This window comes from Oncorhynchus gorbuscha, linkage group LG25, assembly GCF_021184085.1.
Source record: "Oncorhynchus gorbuscha isolate QuinsamMale2020 ecotype Even-year linkage group LG25, OgorEven_v1.0, whole genome shotgun sequence".
Lineage (NCBI taxonomy): Eukaryota > Metazoa > Chordata > Actinopteri > Salmoniformes > Salmonidae > Oncorhynchus > Oncorhynchus gorbuscha.
In genome coordinates, this window is record NC_060197.1 from 31,160,203 (window position 1) to 31,185,105 (window position 24,903).

Sequence of the window (24,903 nt, forward strand, 5' to 3'; positions counted from 1 at the left end):
ACTCTTCAACTTGGAACACCGCTGTTGAGTATCCAGGGTGTTAGCTAAATAAATTAAATGTTTCTACTTTAATTATTTGAAATAAGTGCAGGGAACTAACTAAAAGTAGACTATTTCAACTAGCATATATAGAGTTTACATCTCCTGATCTATTCAGGTTTAATACACTTAATTCAGACGTAACTTTCTTTACAGTTATTTCAGCTATGTTATGTTTAAGGCGTATTTGTGGATACAGTATATAAAATTGACTCGATTCAACTAACAGCCTCTGAGTTTCCAAAGAATAATGAATTAATGTACTGTAACTGTTAAGATCGTACACCGTTTCATTTTGTCTTTAACGCATTTAGGGTTACATATGTAATCTATTATAAAGGTTATTTGCAAGCCCCAAATCTAGAATGTCATTTTTTTGTGTATTATATCTATCTATGAAGTTCAAAGGTCAACCTCTGTTTGCTTTCTGTTCTGACTATAAGATGTCAGATGCAGCATAAGAAATGCACCAAATCATAAGATTTTATCGTTTTCTCAATTTCTCATTTGGTAAAAGCTCTTTTTTTTCAATAGTAACAGCAAAGACAACAGCAACTTCGACAACAACAATAATAATCATAGTCGTAGTAAGTTAACAAGAGTAAAAACACGAGAACACGAATGAGCCAAGTTTAAATATGCAAAGAATATCACAGAATTCGTAGAAAGAAGTAGAAACTCGAAAAAAAAACAAACAAGGAAGAAAGGGTTGATCAAGAGGAAGAGGAAGAGAAAAGGGGGATAGAAGCCAGAGGAAGGAAGGTCAGAGAGAGCAAGGGGAGAGGAGGACTGTAGTTGAGGGTAGTCAAGAAGCGTAATAACACTGTATGACTTGCCTATGAAAGGTTATGACCATTCACAGGGGTTCTGAAACTATCCATTTGATTGCTGTGAGTCAGACCAATCCTGAACCAGCACCGGAACCTCCCATCCCAATAAAATAAAAATATGCACCCTGGTCTGTAAGAACATCCACTACGCTATACCTCACTCAGTCAAGTTGGAGTTAAACTGACTGACTGTTCAGTATTTCTACATGGACCATCAGGTCAACATGAAAGGGAAATGGGCTGAGAGTTTCCTGCCAAGTTTAGAGCCCCCTGAGTCCTATAATACTTCACATCAATTCTCCAACAGGACGATTGATGGTTTTCGGCGAGCCTCTGAGACAACACGAGAAGAAATACTGTAGGCACAACTTGAATGATAACACACCATTTTTTTAGTGAGTATTGCATGCGTCAGAGGACGAATGGCGGGAATGGTGTTAAGAGTCAAATGTTATACTGTTATATTATGCAGCTTCCTGTTACTGGAGTGACCTGTGGAAGGGTCAAAGGTCAAACTCTAGTGGTTATTGGTTCTAGGTATTTGGTGTTGAGAGGTTGAGGGTCTGTGAGCGGTGCCAGGATAAAGAGGTTCTAGCTTATGGTACTACATGTATATTGTTCTGGAGTGGAGTGGAGACCTATGAGTATTAGTAGGCTGCTTGTGAGGAGTATTGGTTGGTTTGAGGCAGACAATAAGAGATTGAGCAGGTGAGGGTATGTATGTATGTAACAGCGTAGACCACGTTGGTGTGTGTGTGTGTGTGTGTGTGTGTGTGTGTGTGTGTGTGTGTGTGTGTGTGTGTGTGTGTGTGTGTGTGTGTGTGTGTGTGTGTGTGTGTGTGTGTGTGTGTGTGTGTGTGTGTGTGTGTGTGTATACACGTGTATATGTTAATCTGTTTGTATATGTGTGTGAGAGTGTGCGTGCGTGTCAAGGTTATTATAGTAAATGAAAACTGAAACGAAAAGGGAAATTAAATAGTTTACACATCTGTTTGAAAAATTAAAACTATACTGAACATATTATCTTTGAATCCAAAACTAATTCAAATGAAATAAAACCATCATGAATTATGTTAAGTTTTATTTATTTTATTTTTTATTTTGAGCAAAAATCAAATGGAGTTTTCAAGCTTCTGTATCTGGGCTGTTTCAAATAGACCTAGCTTGTGCATCACTATAACTAGTTATTCCCAGAAATACTTGAATACTTGATATTAGGAGATGGGAAATGCGATTCTGGGACAAGGAGCGCAACTCCTTCAAGGCTTGAATGGGAGTCAATTGGGTGCTAGCAAAAAAATAAAACATCAGCATGAATTCTGTATCACAACCGGCAGTGATTGGAAGTCATGCAATTGGCCCAGCGTCGTCCGGGTTAGGGTTTGGCCAGGGTAGGCTGTCATTGTAAATAAGAATTTGTTCTTGCCTAGTTAAATAAAGGTTAAATAAAAATAAAAATGTAAATTTAAATATGAATTAGCCTACCAGAACAAGAAACACAATATTACACATATTTTCCAAGATGTGAGATAATGAACTTGTTCTCTGTAATATGGTATAGCTTTGAAATAGTGACATTACGTACATTCGAGGACAATAGGCTTGTTTCTAGTCTCGTACCCTGACTTTTACAAGGGATTGCGTGACGATTAGCTTAGCAACCACATTACACAGCATGACAACGTGAACGCGATTGGTCGACAGTCTGGGTGTTAAACGTGCTTTCATTCCTTGACCAATGAGATTCCTCACCTCATTTCCTAAACTATTTCTGCTGTCACTAGCTAATAGGGAAGAAATCCGCTATTGTCTGTCGCTATAACTAAATAATATAAAACAAAATATATATTTTTTTATAAAACTCAAACTAAATAATAACTAGTAAACCAGGTCTGAAAACAAACTGAAACTAAACTGAACACATTTTTATGTAGAAATAAAAACGAATATAAAAACACAAACTATAATAACCTTGTGTGTGTGTGTGTGTGTGTGTGTGTGTGTGTGTGTGTGTGTGTGTGTGTGTGTGTGGGTGTGTGGGTGTGTGGGTGTGTGGTGTGTGGTGTGTGGTGTGTGTGTGGTGTGTGGTGTGTGTGTGTGTGTGTGTGTGTGTGTGTGTGTGTGTGTGTGTGTGTGTGTGTGTGTGTGTGTGTGTGTGTGTGTGTGTGTGTGTGTGTGTGTGTGTGTGTGTGTGTGTGTGTGTGTGTGTGTGTGTGTGTGTGTGTGTGTGTGTGTGTGTGTGTGGTCAGTGAGTGGTGTTATTTAGTCGTCGATACAGATGACTTCCCCAAAGCGCTGGTCTCTCCTGCTCAGGAGCTGCTCGGCTTCCCTCTCCTTCTTCACTGACAAGGGAGGCCCGTTCAACACTGTAGAGGGAAGAGAACACACGCATGAGCATGAACACACACACCCATGTATACGGTATATGCTTACCGTACATTCAGAAACATTCGGTCAGGCATACAACACTCACTCACTCACTCACTCACTCACTCACTCACTCACTCACTCACTCACTCACTCACTCACTCACTCACTCACTCACTCACTCACTCACTCACTCACTCACTCACTCACTCACTCACTCACTCATTCACAGAACACGTCAAACCCTTCACTTTGTTTGATGTCCTACTCTTAACTTTTCTCCATTCCATGATTAACGGAGGCATTATGTGCTGAATCAAAGCACCATCCACCACAAGAATGATCACAATGTCACTCTATCACTCTCTGAATCATTACCCTGAACTCTCAGCTTCAAGTATGTGGAAAGAGAGAGAGAGAGAGAGAAGAGAGAGAGAGAGAGAGACAGAGAGAGGGGAGAAACAGACACACACGAACACAACATAACAAGACGCACACACACACACACACAATTTAGATGACACGTACTGCACTGATGAATAGATTGATACACACCGGCCCCCGAGCACTTATGACAACCTTTTTAATGAGCGAGCTTGCATATACATTCAGAATATCATACATTATATGTCATGGTAACAATACGAATGAAAAACAGCTTATATAGTTTAATGGGGGTCTTCTTGAGGACACACACACACACACGCACGCACGCACACACACACACACACACACACACACACACACACACACACACACACACACACACACACACACACACACACACACACACACACACACACACACACACACACACACACACACACACACACACACACACACAGGCAGCTCCTGTCTGCTCTGAGCGGCGTGTCCCCGGGAAGGCATAAATTGTCATAACACCCCCGTATATCAAAGTACTGATAGTGTACTGTACGAGAGTGGTGGGTGTGATGATATGATAACTACTGCTGGTGTGGCTGCAGCTGCTGTACATATAGCCAGAGAGAGACAGAGGGGGAACAGGGAAACCTTATGGCACGTGGCCCAGTGGAGGCCACTGGAAGGGAAGGAAGGCAGAGGGACTACTTAACTTAGTGCTGTGTGACTGTGTGTGAGAGTTCAAATCTGATTACCAGCAATACAAATAAAGCTGGATAGTTGGAGTGAGGGGGAGAGGGGTGGGGTGGGGTGGGGGTGGGGGGGGGTTGAGAAAGAGAGGGAGAGAAAGGGAGATGAGACATGTAAAAAGTGAGAGACAAAAGAAAGAGAGGGATATGAAAAAAGACAGAAAAAGACAAACTGGGAAAGAGAGGGAGAGAACAAGAACGAGAGAGAAAGAGAATGCGAGTGGGGGGGATGTTATGGATCACTTGTGCTGTTACAAGATAAAGGCTTTTCCGGCTCAGATACCTCAGATCATATACTTCACTCTCACTCAAAACCAATCCAATCTCTCTCTCCTCTCTCACTCTCCCTCTCTCTCTCTCTCTGACTCCAAAGTCACCCCGTGCACTCATCCAACACTTTCAACTCTTCACTCTGACTCATCTCCCTCTCTTTTTCCCTCCCTCTCTCTCCCTTCTCAGGAGTGTAGTCTAATCCCTCGTTCATTCTGCTCTACCTGTTTCCTTTGTTCGAGCAGCTCTTTCTTGCCTATCAGAGAGAAAGAGGGAGAGAGAGAGAGAGAGAGAGAGAGAGAGAGAGAGAGAGAGAGAGAGAGAGAGAGAGAGAGAGAGAGAGAGAGAGAGAGAGAGAGAGAGAGAGAGAGAGAGAGAGAGAGAGAGAGAGAGAGAGAGAAATATAAGGTGAGAGAGAGGGAGAGATAGAAAGAGAGATAGAGAGAGAGAGAGAGAGAGAGAGAGAGAGAGAGAGAGAGAGAGAGAGAGAGAGAGAGAGAGAGAGAGAGAGAGAGAGAGAGAGAGAGAAAGAAAGAGAGAAATATAAGGTGAGAGAGAGGGAGAGATAGAAAGAGAGATAGAGAGAGAGAGAGAGAGAGAGAGAGAGAGAGAGAGAGAGAGAGAGAGAGAGAGAGAGAGAGAGAGAGAGAGAGAGAGAGAGAGAGAGAGAGAGTGAGATAAGGTGAGAGAGAGGGAGAGAGAGACAGAGAGATAGAGGAGAGAGAGAGAGAGAGAGAGAGAGAGAGAGAGAGAGAGAGAGAGAGAGAGAGAGAGAGAGAGAGAGAGAGAGAGAGAGAGAGATGGTGAGAGAGCACTGACAGTCAAGACTTTGTGGGCCTGATTCTCTAAACATCCAATGCCGTGGTGCAGTCTATCATTCACCTCGGAGAGAAATGAAAACCAGAAAGAGAAGGAGGAGGAGGAGAAGACCTGGCAATGAAAATGAGAGCAGGCAGCAGATGTTTTGTAGACATAGTTGTCCATTTTGGACAAGAGGAGTCCTGGAGAGACAGACTTGCAGCTTGACTTAGCATAACAAGAATGTCCACAATTACTCTATCAGAGTTGTTTTTGTGTGTGTATGAGTGTGTATTCCCACGTGTGTATGCCAACACTTTCGCACATGCATGAGCTTGTGTGTGTGTGTGTGTGTGTGCGCACAGGCATGTCCTGTACAATATCACTTTCCCTTTTGCAGATCCAATCGAATCTTTTTGTAATGTCATTCCATTAAAGAATTTGGTCCGACAAGTCAAGCCACGATTTGTGCTTTGAGGTACAGGAAACGCCAGCTGAGCATTTTTTTCACACATACACACTTCATGACACTACACCACATCGTCGTCCCAATACCAGACCCCCTATTGCCTGCGTTTCCTTCTTACGTCCATCAAGATAAAGTGACCCCATATAAAGGTGCTACAGTAAGTATGATTGGCCAATACAGTACAAAGAATACAGGTCCCTACGCCCAGCACTCTTCCCATTGGTCACTGTCCTCTTCACATCTCATGTTGATTGGTTCATTACGACGACAACAATATAAAAACAGGAAGTACTTTTGTTTCTACACCTGTGCTGCTTTACGGTTGGTTGGGCCTGGAATCTGGAATGCCAAGGGGTGATTCAGTTCAGGGACAATTTTCCCTCATTCTAATTTTTTGGGGTTGTAATGAGAATATCCAGCATGGTCCATTTTGGCTTGCATTTGCATTGCAGTGCCTTGTAATGAACAGAGGAGGGTAGTACAGAGAGAGACCAGTCTTAGTAGGTTTCGGTAATGTTGTGTGCAAGGTCTGCTGTGTGTGTGTGTGTGTGTGTGTGTGTGTGTGTGTGTGTGTGTGTGTGTGGTGTGTGTGTGTGTGTGTGTGTGTGTGTGTAAGAGAGAGGGAGGATGAGGAGTGCAGGACTGAGAGAGGGATTGTGGAGGAATGAAGGAGTGCAGAGCCGAAGTGCGGAGTCGTTCACTCAGCCGTCGGATAAAGAACGATTCCGGAGGGGAAACGTTGGGGCAGAACGGGAGAGAGAAGGATTAGAAACGGGCCAGTAGATTTGTCTGACGCAGAGAAGGAGGAATGAAAAAGAACAAATCTCCCCTTTCTTTGCATGTTTCTCTCTTTCAGCTGCTCATACCTACATTCTTGAAACCCTTCTCTCTTGATTACATTAACATACTCTTGCTATTTTTTCCTCGTTGCCTTTTTCTCTCTGCCAACACTTCTCCCCCAGAGTCAGCTTACGGGCCTCTTTCCTTCTTTCCTTCCCTCTTTCCCCCTCTATTTTTTGGCCAGACAATTCACCTTCCTCTCACTATAAATTGTCCATGTTTTACTTCAAAGCAGTGCCTTTTGGATTCTCTCTCTCTTTCTCCCTGCCTCCCTCCACCTCCCTCTCTCTCTCACTATCCATCGTCCATGCTTTACTGCAAAGTGCCGTCTCTTCTTTTGGATTCTGTCTCTCTCTGTGCTTCTCCACCTCTCCCTCCATCTCTCCATCCCTCCATCCTCAGGGTTTCTTGGGCCGTCCGTTGCGGGGCAGGTTCTCCACGGTGTTACTGAGGCGGTACTTGACGATGATGCTGTGCACCGTGGACTTAGGCATCCTCAGCTCCTGCCCGATGGACCCCTCTGATTTGCCGTCCTTCCACAGGTCGACCACGCGCTGCCTCTGCATGATGTCGTGCTCCTTGGTCTTCAGGAAGCCGGCGCCGCCGCCACCCGGGACTTCTGGGGCTTCTGTGGGGGCAGACAAGCGGCAGAGCTGTAGAGACTGGGTGGGACTGGGAGGGAGAGGTAGGGGTCACCACGTCAACGCCACGGCAACACCCCAGCAACGCCATGGTAACACGAGCGACAGTCAGTCAGTTCAGGCAGTCTGGCCCTCAAAACTCCACTACTGAGGGTCAGCTTCCTCGAGGTGTCATGGAAACAACAAAAACCACAACATCATTGTTACACTTCCCAAAGGGCAACCCATTTTGAGGGACAGTCAATGTTGTTGAAAGTTTGTGTTCTCACAATTCAGGTGTGTTGAAATGCCATTACATTTTGCTTGGAGTTCACCGAGGTTAGCTACAGTTACACAGTGAGAAAAGATGCAGGGCAGACAGAAGTTGTTTATTTTGACGCAGCAGCAGCTTTGCGTACTCAGGACTGGGATGAGGTGACCAGACTGTTGAAGTGAGGTTATTATCAGGTTATTATGAGGTCATAGAAGTGTTAGCTTTTTCCATTCACTGTTTTTCCTCACTCTCTCCCTCCGCTCCTCTCCTCCACACTCCTCTCTGTCTCTCTTCTCTCCCCACTCTCTCATCTTTCTCCCTCTCCTATCATTTCCTGCGCTCTCTCTCCCCCTCTGCTCTTCTCTCTCCTCTTCCTCTCCCCCCCTCTCTCTCCCTCTCTTCCTTTTCTCTAAAAAGGGGTCACCAACCAGAGCTACCCTAATCAAGACAACAAACCCAACGCACCCCCATATACCAAATATTTATAGCTCTACCCAGAGAGCGCATTCATTCGTTCAGACTGTCTGTGTGTTCAGCTGCTTAGCGTTCATCTCAGCACGGTCCACTCAGGCTCAACACCCACAGAGAAAAGACAGACGATGTGTGATCTAGCGACTATTTCTGAACACCAGCGTTCAAGCCCAGCGTTCTGTTCAGCCAAGCCTCAGAGAGTTCTGGTTCACAAGTCACAACAAGGAGTTTACACAAGCAACTTCTGTGTGGTTTGGTGTCCTCTTAAAATACCTTTGTACAAAGTCCCTGGAGACCGAATTACATCTTGGCACCGCGACGCGGTATGAAATGAACTAACGGGCACATTTTCGGAAAAAGAAAAAAGAAATCTCCCAGAATGCTATGTCTTAGACTGATGGGTCCCACTGCAAATACATAAATCAAGATGTAGGAATGCAGGTCCACACTACAGACGGACTGGACCACAGCACCCTGGATCAGCCAGGCCAATACAGAGGAATACCAGTGGGGAGTATCAGGTTTACCAAATATCTCTGCATCTCTGTTAGAGTTCTGTTACACACTCCAGAGCAGACGTATCTGGTCAACATCTGCTGTAGCCAAACTAAATGGAGGGGAAAACAAATAGTTGGCAGTTGGAGTGGACTTAAAAACGACTGAAATAGCTAGACAATGAGATCCCCCCCCCCCCCCACAAAAAAAGGTGGAGAGTTTAGAATATTTTAATTATGCCAATGAGTAGAAAAAAAACTTTAGGAGGAAAAATCAACAACTGCAAATAATCTTCCAAAATGTTTTTTGGTGTTCCAATGTACTGGACACCTTCATATTGATATACAAGCTTGGTTCAGAATAGCTAATAGAAAAACCGTTTGTAGGGTTTTCAACAATTGAAAAGATAAAAGGGCAAATCTTTAACTTCCACACCAAGTAGAATTTTCAAATCTCCCAATATTGACATCAATGCATGACTAAGTGAAAGTTCAACTTAAGTGGAAGGATTCACCATAGAAACAGAATGACATCATTCCAGTTCCGAGGGTTCCGCCCCAAAGTGACAAAACATATTCACATCAGAGATTGTGACCAGCAGTGAACCTGACACCACTAACAGCAACGAAAACAAAGACAAAGTGGATCTCACTGATCTAAGTGTCTCCGGCATTGCCAGGGTTTATCGAGTCATGACAGATGAGAGGACTTTCTCAACTCAGTTTTCTTCAATAAATAGTGCTTAGAAGGACGTTACAAACCAGGGAGTAATCTCACCGTGCCATTTGACAAAAAAAACAGTGACTACTACACACTACCTAGACACGTTCACACTGCGATATAACACTGGGCTAAGAGACATCTTAGCTCGGGGCTAATCGAGTATTCACACATGTACGTTCTAAAGTGGGCTAGCACCAGAAACACGGTGCCAAAATAGCCCGTGTGAAACGGGGTGGGGAATAATGGATAGAATTGTCACTGTCCAATCACAAAGGCTGCACTTTCTCTTCATTTGCATATGCTTGTGATGCCTGTGATGTGTTCTTGCACTCTATTTTGATAAGTACATTTATACTATTACATCTTTCCATCTGAGGACAAGAAAAAAAACGGAAATACTTTCATCCGTTCAGAAACAAAAACGGTTGCTAGGCAGGCTGGCCAACGTCTTCCCACTGGGCACACATGGGTTGAATCAACGTTGTTTCCACGTTATTTTCATGAAATGACGTTGACCCAACGTGGAATAGACGTTTGAATTGACATCTGTGCCCAGTTTCATTTAGCTGGCCTCTGAAGCCACAACCTCTGCAGCTGGAAGGGCAGCAAACGCTCCATTTCCGTCTGTTTTCATAGGTTTAATATTGACGTTTAATTGTATATAGCTTTCCATGAAAATAATATTGTTGGATGATTTTGCCTGGATCAGAAAAGTCGATGTGTCTTCCCTGCACAGCATTCTCTATACAGAGCAAGATCGCATTTCAAGTGAGAAAAAAATGTTTCCGAAGGTTGGAAAGGGAGACAGCAAGGTTTATACAAACCGTCACTGTTGGAAATAAAACGCTAGGCTAGAAGCAAGAGGGAAATGAATATGTTAATAAATGCCTTAATCCTTATAAAATTGGTCGCGCTGCAGAGATAGAATGTTGGTCGCGTGTTGTGTTTCTCCGTTATCCCAGGGCTTTGGAATACAAGTGTGAATCCTTAGCCCATGGCAAAAGCTCAGCCCAGGGCTAACAAATGCTTGTGTGACACAAAGGATAAGCTAGCCCAGGACCAGTCTTAGCCCGGGGCTAAGAACAAGGCAGTGTAAAAAGGCCTAGAAGCATTAACCTCACCATAATGATCTATATAGCAACGGGCACAAATATCTCACTACAAAATGTGTGACCATATAAAGATGCTACATTCCCCAGATTTGACCCATCTGTCCCAAGATGCCAGAGCCAGAAGCCAATGCATTCTAAACCCTACCTCATTAGGTCTATGTCAACATAAATATAGTGCAATACACTGGTATAATACATACTCTCAGGGATACTGCAGCTTAAGCTAAATGGATTTGTCTTCTCTGCTTGGACTGCACAGACACCCTACTTGGAACGAGCACACACACACACACACACACACACACACACACACACACACACACACACACACACACACACACACACACACACACACACACACACACACACACACACACACACACACACACACACACACACACACACACACACACACACACACACACACACAGCAATCCACAGCAATCCATAAAAAAACTTCTAACTGATAGGAACATGGAATCATTCATTAGTAGTTTTGGAAAGCCCTTTTCAGTGAATGGGTGTTACAGCACAGTGTAGCCACTGACCTGATACGAAAGATCCAGGGGGCATCTGGCTGTAGTTGGCCCCTCCCATGGGTAAGACTCCCGGGGGGGCGGGGGTGAAGGCGGGTCCAAAGTTCTGAGGAGTGGCGTAGGGTCCTGGAGGGATGGTCTGGAGGGAGAGGGAGCGGGGACAGACTGTCAATTTGATGATCGATCGAAATCAAAAAGAAGCCTGAGTGTTTGTGTGTGTGTGTGTGTATATAACAGTGCCTTGCGAAAGTATTCGGCCCCCTTGAACTTTGCGACCTTGTGCCACATTTCAGGCTTCAAACATAAAGATATAAAACTGTATTTTTTGTGAAGAATCAACAACAAGTGGGACACAATCATGAAGTGGAACGACATTTATTGGATATTTCAAACTTTTTTAACAAATCAAAAACTGAAAAATTGGGCGTGCAAAATTATTCAGCCCCTTTACTTTCAGTGCAGCAAACTCTAAAAAAAATACAGTTTTATATCTTTATGTTTGAAGCCTAAAATGTTGCAAAAGGTCGCAAAGTTCAAGGGGGCCGAATACTTTCGCAAGGCACTGTATGTGTCTTTGTGTGATCACAGGTAGTTTGTGTGTATGCGTGTGCGCGAGCTTGCGTTACTGTGTGTGTATGCGTGCGTGTGTACTCAGTCTACTTACCGGGGGAGTGTGTGTGTCGGTACCCTTGCTGGCTAGTCTGCTGAGGATGCTCCTCTCTGACATCTGCAGGCGTGCGGCGATGGGCGGGACTCGGGACAGTGTGGCAGGGAGCCGCGTCACGTCAGCCTTCATGTCACTCAGCAGCTCCTCCAACTGGTTCAGCACTGAAATTACAACAACTCAACGGTCAATTCATTCCATTAGCCATTCCAAGCAGCTATTAGATCAGTAAATTACTGTTAACCATTCCAAGCAGCTATTAGATCAGTAAATTACTGTTAACCATTCCAAGCAGCTATTAGATCAGTAAATTACTGTTAACCATTCCAAGCAGCTATTAGATCAGTAAATTACTGTTAACCATGCCAAGCAGCTATTAGATCAGTAAATTACAGTTAACCATTCCAAGCAGCTATTAGATCAGTAAATTACTGTTAACCATGCCAAGCAGCTATTAGATCAGTAAATTACTGTTAACCATTCCAAGCAGCTATTAGATCAGTAAATTACTGTTAACCATGCCAAGCAGCTATTAGATCAGTAAATTACTGTTAACCATTCCAAGCAGCTATTAGATCAGTAAATTACTGTTAACCATGCCAAGCAGCTATTAGATCAGTAAATTACTGTTAACCATGCCAAGCAGCTATTAGATCAGTAAATTACTGTTAACCATGCCAAGCAGCTATTAGATCAGTAAATTACTGTTAACCATTCCAAGCAGCTATTAGATCAGTAAATTACTGTTAACCATTCCAAGCAGCTATTAGATCAGTAAATTACTGTTAACCATTCCAAGCAGCTATTAGATCAGTAAATTACTGTTAACCATTCCAAGCAGCTATTAGATCAGTAAATTACTGTTAACCATTCCAAGCAGCTATTAGATCAGTAAATTACTGTTAACCATTCCAAGCAGCTATTAGATCATTAAATTACTGTTAACCATTCCAAGAAGCTATTAGATCAGTAAATTACTGTTAATCATTCCAAGCAGCTATTAGATCAGTAAATTACTCTTAACCATTCCAAGCAGCTATTAGATCATTAAATTACTGTTAATCATTCCAAGCAGCTATTAGATCATTAAATTACTGTTAACCATTCCAAGCAGCTATTAGATCATTAAATTACTGTTAACCATTCCAAGCAGCTATTAGATCATTAAATTACTGTTAATCATTCCAAGCAGCGATTAGATCATTAAATTACTGTTAACCATTCCAAGCAGCTATTAGATCATTAAATTACTGTTAACCATTCCAAGCAGCTATTGGTGTGTTAGTATTAACCATCAACTACGTACTCTATCATTCTCCCACTAAAGCCTGCCCCCACTGAAGCACTACAATATTGAACGCTCATTTTCGTTTAATGTCACGAAACCGACATGGCACATTTTGTATGAACGTATCTCTATCTTTCAGGACCGTTGTAGAATACTGAAAAAGTCAAGCCAGTATGTTGTCCTTTCAAATGAACAATACAAACATACCAACTCGTCAGAGATCGGATGAGGACATTTTCTGAACTAACAAAGAAGTCTGGTAACTGAGATCGTAACTCTATCCTGAAGTTGATATTGTGAAATGTTAGCTTCTGGCAGCAGCAGCAGCTCTGTGAGGCCTGGTCTGCTGACAGATTCAGGTCAAAGAACGTTGGAAAGATGTAGTCTGGGAGATTGTTTCTTTATCTTTACTTCTGATATAAATGCGTACAGACACACACACACAGAAAGGGGAGGGAGATTTTGTGTGTGTGTGTGTGTGTGTGTGTGTGTGTGTGTGTGTGTGTGTGTGTGTGTGTGTGTGTGTGTGTGTGTGTGTGTGTGTGTGTGTGTGTGTGTGTGTGTGTGTGTGTGTGTGTGTGTGTGTGTGTGTGTGTGTGTGTGTGTGTGTGTGTGTGGGTGTGTCCCTCACCCTTGTGCAGCACTGCGTTGGCAGGTTTGTTCCCGGCCAGGGACTCCTTGCTGAGGTGCTGGTGGGACTCAGCCAAACACTCCACCTCGGCGAAGCGGGCGTTCAGGGCCATGGCGGGGTGGACCGGGTCCTGGGTCATATTCAGGTAGGCTGCCCTCCTCAGCTGCTCCTCGATCACCAGGGCCTGCTCTAATAACTGGGGGGAGGGGAGAGGGGGGGTGAGTCAGTTCTTTCATCAAGGATTGTCCTAAAACTTGTCTGCTTCTTGACATGTGTGTTCACTGGCCAACATGTACAGTGTGTACTGCATTTCATGGGAAGAAAGTTTTATTGAGTTTCATTTATCTGAATCGCAATGAGGAAGATGTTCGAGAAACATTGGAAGAAAGGGGAGAGATAAACCGAATGTGAGGATGGCATGAGGAGGAGGAGAGACGAATGAGTCAGAGAAAGACAAATGATGTGGGGAGAAATTCTATACAAAATATTCATATTTACAGTGTTATTTTAGCCACCAATCATTGTGTGAAAGTGAGAATGAGGATGTTGAGGTCAGGGCATGAAACATGTGAGGCCATCAAAAACAGGATGAGTGTCATTTCACAAACGCACCGGTCAGCAATACCACCCTGGTATCTGTCTGTCAATTCAATATCTGTCATTCATAGCGTCTCAGACTTACATCTTTCAAACAGATGTGTTAGATATTGAACTGTACTGAAATACAGTGAGCTCCAAAAGTATTGGGACTGTGACACATTTCTCTGGCTCTTTACTTCAGCACTTTGAATTTGAAAGGATAAAATGACTATAAGGTTCATGTGCAGACAATCATCTATAATTTGAGGGTATTTTCATCCATATCGGGTGAACTGTTTTGAAATTCTAACACTTTTTGTACATAGTCCCCCCATATTATGGGACCAAACTCACTTATTTTTTTATTTAACTAGGCAAATCAGTTAAGAACCAATTGTTATTTACAATGATGGCCTAGGAACAGTGGGTTAACTGCCTTATTCTGGGGCAGAATGACAGATATTTACCTTGTCAGCTCGGGGATTCGATCTAGCGACCTTTCGGTTACTGGCCCAACACTCCAATCACTAGGCTACCTACCGCCCCACTTATATGTGTATTGAAGTAGTAAAAGTTATTTGGTCCCGTATTCATAGCACGCAATGACTACATCAAGCGTGTGACTCTACACATTTGTCGGATGCATTTGCTGTTTGTTTTGGTTGAGTTTCAGATCATTTTGAGCCCAATAGAAATGAATGGTAAGGTATTGTGTCATGTTGGAGTCACTTTTATTGTAAATAAGAATAGAATGTTTCTAAACACTTCTACATTAATGTGGAAGCTACCATGACTATGGATCATCCTGAATGACTCGTGAAGAATGATGAGTGAAAGATATAGACGCACAAATATCATACCCCCAACACATGCTAAAGACTCACCATTACAATGACAAGGTTAGCATTTCTTTTGGCTATGCTATGAATGTGGGACCAAATACTTAACTTTTTACTACATTAATACACATTTAACTGATTTTGTCCCAATACTTTTGGTCCACTAAAATGGCGGGACTATGTACAAAAAGTGTTATAATTTCAAAACGGTTCACCCGATATGGATGAAAATACTCTAAAATGTAAGCTGACAGTCTGCACATGAACCTCATAGTCATTGTTTCATTTCAAATCCAAAGTCCTGGAGTACAGAGCCAAAACAACAAAAAACAAAATGTCACTGTCCCAATACTTTTGGAGCTCACTGTATGTCCTGAATTGTGTTCATCTTGTCTGTGTCATGGTTGTGTGGTGTCATAGTTAAGTGATGGTTATGTTATAATATGTCATGTGATGTGATGTGTAGGGCCCAGAGAGTTTCCTGGCCTTTTAGTTATTCAACGCTATGTATCCTATGCCATGTTACACTGCTATGCAATGTCATGTCATGCTATGTCATGTCAGGTTATGTCATTTTATGTCACGCCATGTGGTGTCATACCTTGAAGCGGCGGGCCAGGAACTTGTTCTTCATCTCCAGGAAGTTGCCCTTGTTGGCCTGCGACTTGAAGGGCTCGTTGACAATGGCGAACTGGGGGTCGTTCTGGATGTCCTGCCACCTCGCGTACCCATGACTGATACAGAAAGGTCAAGGGTCATACAAGCTCAATACATCATTGGCAAATCCCAAACAAACATCTAGCTTGTCAGTAGTAATAAGTATTTTAGAACAACTTCTACTAAGCCTATGAATGGGGCTATCATCATCAAGCTTATTCCTATCGAATTCTTTCAGATCTTTATTGTGTTTCTTGTGTTAGGAGGGCTAGGGTTAGATTCAGGATTGGGAATTCTAGTGAAAGTCACAGAAATAGAACAAACAGAATGGACTTCCAATCTCTAGTCCGTGTGTAGCTCTCTTCAGACACAATCTAATACTTCTCTGCTACACAAAGGCATCAGTGGATGGACTTGTTGACTTCTAACAAGAAGCCCCTGCCGCAGCAAGATCAATAAATAAACACGACAAGACCGTCTCCTTGGCAACCGCCGTCAAGGATACAGAACGATTCCCGCCAGCAGCCAGAAGTCGTGCCGCCGGTGCCAGATCTCATTCATCTTCCCAGAAGAGATGGCCGCCCGCTCCTCGTTCTGCCACAGCGTATGAAGCTCTGCAGGGTGAAACGTTAGCATAACTTTGTGTCAAAGTTATAACCATGTTAAAACAACCTGTGAGTTCTGCCACAGCGTGTGCAGCTCCGCAGGGGGACAATGTCAGCATAATGTCAATGTTATAACGTCAACATTTTGTTGTTTTACTGTTAAATGAACAACGTGTGTTCTGTCACAGTGTGTGCATCTCTGCAGGGTAAAGTCAATATAATATTCTATTAATGTTATAACAACCTGTGATACTGACTGAGGGTGTTCTGGACCTCTATAGGAAAAAGTCAACACAACGTTGTGTCAATGTTAAAACCCTCATGCTAAAGCAACCCATGATACTAAATCCCTGTGTGTGGAGCTCAGTGTGGGTGAATATCAACATAACATTGAATGAATGTTGAAACAACCCTTGATATAGAGTAAGTTCTGCCACAGCTCTAACACACAGTATCAGATATGACAGGGGTCAAATGATAGGGGTCGTTTACCCGTGAAGCCCCCGTCAGCGATGTTGAACATGAAGCGCCGTCGCTCGGGTGGGATGATGGGGGGTTTCGGCAAGGTGTCTTTGGCAACCTCCTCCTTCGCCACTTCTTTCCCAGCATCCTTTTCACCTTTTACTTCCTCTGTGACCAAGAAGAACACAAGCGAGTTCCTTTAGATCAGTGGATGCCATTGAAATATACCTAAGAGTGTACCTATATCTATCTACCAGTGACTAGTCAGTGAGTCACTAACTAACGAACTGACTAACTAGCAGACAGGTACAGACGGATGGACGGATGTACAGACAGGTGAGGTCACTCACCTTTCATCACGTCAGAGGGTAGCTGTCTGTCCATCTTCTCCTTGTTGTCTGATGCTTCTGTGGCAACAGGGGCTTCCTCGCTCCCATTGTCGTTCTCCTTCTCTCTCCCCTTCTCCTCCTCAATCTTCTCGCCAGGTAAGAGCGTTACACTACCTGGTTTCTCATCTTTGACCGCCGACCCTTGTTTAGTTGTTCTTCCCGGTGCGCCCTCCGTACTCTCCTCTTCTCCTTTCTTCTCCTCCACTGGGGCCGGAGGGGTGTCCGTCGTTTTTGTTTCTTTCCCCTCCTCTTTTGTACCACTCTCTTCCCTGTCTGTTGTTGTACTAGGGGATAAGTCTTGCGGAGCTTCTTTCGTAGGGATTGGAGGCTGGGGACAAGACAAAGCATAGTGTTCAGTGACAGTCGTTGGTATAACTAACTGTGTGTAAGATGCATTAAGACTGTGAACTGTGTAATTAACAGCATTCAATCTCTCACCACGTCAGGATCTGCGCTCCTGTTGCCCTCTACCGCTTTACCCCCTTCCGTCTCTTTCTCTCCATCTTTCTCTGGCTCAGACGGGGCCTTACCCTCCTCCTTCTCTCCCTCCTCCTTCTCTCCGTCTTTCCCGTTCTTCTCTAGTTTCTCTGAGGGAGCAGGGGTAGCTGAACACAGCACACAGGCAGAGGGTCATCCCTCGCTCACACACACACATATTACACACACACATGTACACACACACACAGTTATCACGGTCAGATTTGGAGTGCCCCCTGCTGGATATGTTTGAGCTGCGCGCTTGCCTACGTGTGTGTGTGTGTGTGTGTGTGTGTGTGTGTGTGTGTGTGTGTGTGTGTGTGTGTGTGTGTGTGTGTGTGTGTGTGTGTGTGTGTGTGTGTGTGTGTGTGTGTGTGTGTGTGTGTGTGTGTGTGTGTGTGTGTGTGTGTGTGTGTGTGCGTGTGTATGCATGTGTGTACTTTGTTCACCCACCTGGTTTGGAGGTGCAGGGGGTGTTGTCTGAGGTACAGCTGGGGTCAGGGGTGGGCGTAGCAGTCTTCATGGTCCCTCCAGGGGAGGAGGCTCTGGAGGAGGAAGACACACTGACCTCTGGCCTCAGAGCCTCAGGCTTCATCTCTGGCTTCAGCTCTGGGAGACTCCACCGCCCGTTGATGTGCTCAAACTCCTGGATCTGAGGAGAAAGGAGGGGAGGGTTCAGAGACAGGACCAAGCAGCTGTCAATCATTGTTGACAGGCAATAAAGTATTCTATTCTGTACTGTACTGTGCTGTTCTGTGCTGTTCTGTTCTGTTCTGTACTGTCCTATACTGTTATTTTCTGTACTATTCTGTTCTAATTCTACTCTAGCCAACAGTCTCTTTCCCTGGGAAAAATGGGCTCTAATTTCTGTGGCTTTTCATTGATGTATCTTTATGTCACGAGGAAGTCACAGCCTGGGAAAATCTTAGTGGAGAGGAAAGAGGTCAAATGACTGTAAAATATCTCTATTTACTCATATGATTTCCTTTGTTCGATTCTGGTCTGACAGGTCTGAATGGGTGACAGCTGTGCTTTAAAAAACAACAACAGTTGCTGTTGGTTGAAATGTAACTAGCTAGCCTGTTAGTTTAGCATTGTGGTTGCTAGGATAGACTTTGCCTCCTGACCTTCTTCTTGACCAGGGACATGACCCCGATGCGGGTCAGCACGGGCTGACGGCACAGGCCCTCCCTCGGCACGCCGTCGGCGAACGTCTCGGCGCCGTCGGCCACGGGCTCACACAGGTGACGCATGAACAGAGACACATACGCCCTGAAAGAGAAAGAGGAGAGAGAAGTGAGGGAGAGAGAGGAACCAGGCACAGAGAGGCAGTAGGAGAGCAGAAAAGGGAGAGGGGGGGGGGGGGGGGGAGAAAAAGGTTTTCGAAAAACAGCAAACAAAGAGGGACCAGCGACTACAATGCAGTGTGAATATCTCAGTGTAAGCTCATACTGTAGCCGGTGACGCAAACAATCACAGTTCCTCTCCACTCACTTGAACTCCTTCTCGCTCTTGCCCCTCAGGTCTCTGACCAGCCACTGGCAGGAGAAGGCGTCCTGGGCGGGCATGCCCCAACGCATCACCGCGTTTAGGAAGGCCTTCCGCTGGCGCGTGTTGAAGCCCAACACCTAGAGGGTTAGAGGGGACATAAGGACGTTATAACACATTCACAACCCATACACGTTGCATTCATATGCAGTTCATAAGCCATGAGAGGGGGGACGGCGAGAGAGTGGTGCCCAGGTGAAAGGTACTTCATAAGGACGTCATAACCCATACACAGCAGAACAGAAGGTTATTTTGTCTAACCTCCAGGTTGCCGGCCACTCTGGCCAACAGGGGGGGCAACGGCTTGTCTCTCTCGTTCCTCATCTGGCGGCGGGACTGTCTGCGAGAACCTGGAGCGAGAGAGAGAATTCAGGTAGAGCGAGAGAGAGAGAGAGAGAGAGAGAGAGAGAGAGAGAGAGAGAGAGAGAGAGAGAGAGAGAGAGAGAGAGAGAGAGAGAGAGAGAGAGAGAGAGGAGGAGGAGAAGTCAGGAGAGTGGCTGGTAACCAGCGTAGTACTTACGGTACCAGTTGACTTGGACTGAAATAGGTTTGGATGCCGGTACTGTTTATACAGAATTTAGGTGCAGTAGCTCCACAATACTTTGGAGCTAATATTCTATAAGAAGAACGGGAGCTCAAGCAGTAGGTCATTTGAGGTGCCAGTAGTCAGCTCCGTTGGGCTGCTGCCAATGTCAAGCACGGGTACTAGTAAAGCAGACATAGTATCAATCTAGTCTCTCCTTCAAAATCTAAACACTAAATGTGAGAATAAAAGAATCTATCACAACACATTCAACAGAGAAGGCTTCATTCCAAATGTGTTGTGCCTTGTGTACTTTGGCCTACCTTCTGGTCTCTCGTCGAAGTCTTCATCCTCCTCCTCGGAGCCCACAGAGTACTCGGACTGGTTATCTGAAATACCAGTATGCCAGTCTGAAACAGCACATGGTGTACCGTCAACAGGCTAGGCCCAGTATCCCCATGCAGCTACTACTAGCAATACTTTAACAAAGCTTCAGCATTACTTTAGCATTAGCTAACGTATTGCACAATGACCGTGTATGAAAATATCTAAATCTAACAAAGAGCACAACATCCTTTTATCAACCATGAATGAACCAATACATGGACCTGACACAAAGTCTATCAACAACAAAAAAGTTATTCAGAATGCCCCAGGTTGCCATAGTGATGCACCTACACCCATCTCAGTGACAACCACGACTGACGGTTCCCAACTACCTACCTTGGTCCTCCTGTGCTGCGTCGTTGTAGTTGACAGGCTTGCGGTTCCTCTTGCCCTTGCCCAGTTTACTAGCCAGGTCCTCCTGTTGTTGCTCATAGTGATGTCTCAGCAGCTTCTCCCAGTATTCTGGGTCCACACACTCCTCCTGCTTAATGATCTCACGCTCCACCTCCTCAATCTGGACACACACATGCAAGCACATGGAAGAACAGTTTACACATAACCAATGTGATATAATCTACTTACAAACTCTCCTATAGTTCAATGGAAAGTGTTAACGGCTTAGATTAGCATAAGAGGAACAAAAATACACCAACGTGCCATATAATATTTCTGTATAGATGCAAGCGTACAAAAAGTTGTAATCTGAAACAGCAATGTTATCACTTCTCTCTCTCCATCCCTCCCTCCCTCCCCCTCTCACCTTATCCTCCTCTCGGACCATGTATCGGGCCACTTTGAAGGAGCTCAGGTATTCGTTCATGTTCTGCATGTCCGTGTCATCCGTAGCGTCCTGGCTCCGGTCCAGCAACCTCTCGATGGCCGAGCTGTCGTAGTGGATCACACTGCCCTCATCGTCCCTGTTGTCTCCCGCTGGACACCGTAGGGGAGAGAGGGTTGACATACGTGGTGGTGAGAGGACTTTGGGGGAATAGGAAACGGTGATGAAACAAGGATGAAGATGTGACTAAAATCATTCCATATACAGATGTATGTAACAACCCCAAAAAGGAAAGTGTAGTCACTAAAGACCCCCTCATATTAAGTCCCTAAAGAACCCCTCATATTAAGTCCCTAAAGAACCCCTCATATTAAGTCCCTAAAGAACCCCTCATATTAAGTCTCTAAAGAACCCCTCATATTAAGTCCCTAAAGAACCCCTCATATTAAGTCCCTAAAGAACCCTCATATTAAGTCCCTAAAGAACCCCTCATATTAAGTCCCTAAAGAACCCCTCATATTAAGTCCCTCCCTCAAAGAAGTCCCCCTCATATTAAGTCCCTAAAGCACCCCTCATATTAAGTCCCTAAAGAACCCTCATATTAAGTCCCTAAAGAACCCTCATATTAAGTCCCTAAAGAACCTCTCATATTAAGTCCCTAAAGAACCCCTCATATTAAGTACCTCCTCTATTAAGTACCTAAAACCCCTCATATTAAGTCCCTAAAGAACCTCTCATATTAAGTACCTAAAGAACCTCTCATATTAAGTCCCTAAAGAACCCCTCATATTAAGTCCCTAAAGAACCCCATATTAAGTATCATATTAAGTACCTAAAGAACCTCTCATATTAAGTCCCTAAAGAACCCCTCATATTAAGTCCCTCCCTCAATTAAACCTAAAGAACCCTCATATTAAGTCCCTAAAGAACCCCTCATATTAACCTCTCATATTAAGTCCCTAAAGAACCCCTCATATTAAGTCCCTAAAGAACCCCTCATATTAAGTCCTAAAGAACCCTCATATTAAGTCCCTAAAGAACCCTCATATTAAGTCCCTAAAGAACCCTCATATTAAGTCCCTAAAGAACCCCTCTAAAGAACCCCTCATATTAAGTCCCTATTAAGTCCCTGAATCCCTCCATATTAAGTCTCTCATATTAAGTCCCTAAAGAACCCCTCTAGTCCCTAAAGAACCCCTCATATTAAGTACCTAAAGAACCTCTCATATTAAGCTCTCTGCCTCCTATCCTCGCATTTGATATCCCTCCATCCTCCTCCTGCTATTGCTATCCTTCCCCCTTTCTCCTATCCTCCCTCCATCCTCCTCCTGCTATTGCTATCCTTCCCCTTTTCTCCTATCCTCCCTCCATCCCACATCAACAGGTGCCACAAAATGCTTGACAATAACTCACATTCAATCTCGTCCTTGAACAGCTCCTCGGTGCCAAACTTGAGGATGTCGTCCAGCTCCTGTTTGGACATGGATCCAGCCTTGGAGCCCAGGCCGGGCCGTACCACGAGGTGGGTCAACATCATCTTCCTCTTGGCCACCTGGGTGATGCGCTCCTCCACACTGGCACGGGTCACGAAGCGGTATATCATCACCTTGTTGGCCTGCCCGATGCGGTGGGCGCGACTGAACGCCTGTGGGGGAGGGAGGGTAGAGGGGGAGGGAGGAGTGAGACAGCAGGGTGGGACAAGGGAGATTGAAAGAAGTAGAGGGGGGTGAGACAGAGAGGGGTAGAGAAGAGATAAGACGGAAAAAGAAAACGGAAAACAAAATGGCGTAAAAAAAACATACAAGCTTTTCAAAATATTTGTATTATTTCTTATTGTTGTTGCATTGTCGAGAGGGAACCTGCAAGTACATATGTATCCTGTGCATATGACAAATAAACATGGCTTGATTTGATACAAGAATGCTGTCAAGACTTGTTTCCATTGATGGAAATGTAGATTAATGACAGCTCTGAGTGCATTGTGGGCTATAGAATGGCAGTGAATGGCAGACATTCTACCTGGATGTCATTGTGGGGGTTCCAGTCTGAGTCGAAGATGAAGACGGTATCAGCTGTAGCCAGGTTAATACCCAAACCCCCTGCCCTGGTGGACAGCAGGAAACAGAACTGAGGCGCACCAGGAGCTGAGAGAGATAGAGGGAGGGTGGACTTGTATTACACACACCCAAATCTCACAAAAAAACTAAAAAGGTCCCTTTCATCTAAAGGCGTGGCTTTTGTTTCTAGAGCCCTTAGACTCTGAGTGTCTCCCTCACCATTGAACCGGTCTATGGCCTCCTGTCTCAGAGCCCCTGTGACTCCTCCATCGATCCTCTCGTACTTATAACCCTCAAAGTCCAGGAAGTCCTCCAACAGGTCCAACATCTTAGTCATCTACCAGAGAGGGAGGAGAGACGGGGAGGAGAGAGAGAGAACAGCGAAATGGTTACGGAAGTGCTAACAGTGCCCGTGTGTGTGTGTGTGTGTGTGTGTGTGTGTGTGTGTGTGTGCGTGTGCGTGCGTGCGTGCGTGCGTGCGTGCGTGCGTGCGTGCGTGCGTGCGTACCAACCTGTGAGAAGACGAGCACGCGGTGACCTTGGTCCTTCAGTTTTCTCATCATCTTTTGCAGAAGAGTCAGTTTCCCAGAAGCTTTTGTGAGGTCCGTGCCCTCGTACGCTCCGCTTGCAGTCTTACGGGCTTCCTAATACCACGGTAAAGACAACACACCGTGTCCATGTGATGACATATAAACAGATATAGATTCTTTACTGAACTTGCTTATTTTAAATCACCGGACAAGGTCATCTGATAAATAACTTAAAGAATATAAACTTTTTATATTTCATAAACATCTATGTTTGGACATATTTACATTCATGCATATTGCTAGATTTCCCCCCTGGACTGTAATAGGCTCTATATATTTGTAGCTATAATACTCAAATCTACCAGAAGGTGTCACTGTACTGCAATTCAGAGGTGAATTACAGTCTTACAGTGGAAAATGTTGATACAGTATTCCTGTAACATAAATGCTATAAATAATTATGACGATAGTTACCATGGAGGCAACAGGGAAGAGGTAGGGGTGGTTGGCACACTTCTTCAGGTCCATCATGATGTTGAGTAGAGACACCTGGTTACCTCCTCCTTTCGAGTTCAGAGCCTCAAAGTTCCTCGTCAGAATCAACTTGTAGTATTTCCTGTTAAAAATACATCAATTGAGACTAGCACAGTTAGAGTGTGATTGTTTTTATGATTAACTAGTCAAATACTCCCTCTCTCTGTTTTTTTCCATCTCTCCATCTACCACACTATTCACCTTCCCTCTCCTCTTCCCTCACTCTTTCATGACCTTTCTTTCATCACTACCTCTCTCTATTCCTGCCCTCCCTCCCTCCATGCATCACTACCTCTCTCTTTTCCTGTCCTCTCATCCTTCCTTACCCCTTCCCTTCCCTCCCTCCCTAACCTCCCTCCCTCCCTACAACCCTTACTTCTGCATGGGACTGAGTTCCACTCGTACGATGAGCTCTGTCTTGGCCGGCATGTTCTTGAAGACGTCAGCCTTCAGCCTCCTCAACATGTGTGGGCCCAGCAGGTCATGTAGCTTCTGGATCTGGTCCTCCTTGGAGATGTCGGCAAACTCCTCCAGGAACCCCTCCAGGTTACTACAGAGAGAGGGTGGTGAGGGGGGAAGGAGGCAGGGAGAGTTGAAAACATGTAAGTAGAGGTAGAGATGTGTGACTGGTTATGTCTGTTAGCCAGTTTCCTCGAGTGTGCGCGTCTATACATACAGCACGTCCAAGTGTGTATCAGTCTAAATATGTTATGTGTACGTGGTTCTATGTGTGAATGTGTGCGCGTGAGGCTGGCCCTACTTGAAGCGGTTGGGAGTGAGGAAGTTGAGCAGGTGGAACAGCTCCTCCAGGTTGTTCTGGAGAGGAGTACCAGTCAGCAGCAGCTTGTGGTCAATCTTATAGTCATTCAGACGTCTGAAGAACTGACCAGGGAGAGAAGAGAAATCGCAGGCAATAATTCATTGATTGATTGGACTTTTATTGCCTTTGAAGAGGAAATTCAGTAAGGTTCTATACAGTGC

The 24,903-nt window shown here is 44.6% G+C and overlaps 1 protein-coding gene across 1 annotated transcript in view; it reads right to left on the reverse strand.

Moving 5' to 3' along the window:
* Positions 1–3,021: 3,021 nt before the first annotated feature.
* Positions 3,022–24,903, reverse strand: part of LOC124013823 (chromodomain-helicase-DNA-binding protein 3-like) — a 30,278-nt gene continuing 8,396 nt past the window's right edge. The window contains 23 exon segments of the mRNA XM_046328379.1: positions 3,022–3,235; positions 10,987–11,113; positions 11,639–11,802; positions 13,558–13,753; positions 15,577–15,709; positions 16,138–16,246; positions 16,730–16,867; positions 17,050–17,416; positions 17,527–17,693; positions 18,019–18,217; positions 18,693–18,837; positions 19,060–19,193; positions 19,375–19,463; positions 19,960–20,025; positions 20,360–20,537; positions 20,784–20,953; positions 22,215–22,446; positions 22,821–22,945; positions 23,078–23,195; positions 23,371–23,502; positions 23,863–24,004; positions 24,299–24,472; positions 24,683–24,804. Coding sequence (XP_046184335.1) covers positions 3,132–3,235; positions 10,987–11,113; positions 11,639–11,802; positions 13,558–13,753; positions 15,577–15,709; positions 16,138–16,246; positions 16,730–16,867; positions 17,050–17,416; positions 17,527–17,693; positions 18,019–18,217; positions 18,693–18,837; positions 19,060–19,193; positions 19,375–19,463; positions 19,960–20,025; positions 20,360–20,537; positions 20,784–20,953; positions 22,215–22,446; positions 22,821–22,945; positions 23,078–23,195; positions 23,371–23,502; positions 23,863–24,004; positions 24,299–24,472; positions 24,683–24,804 — 3,531 coding nt within the window. The 3' untranslated portion in view covers positions 3,022–3,131.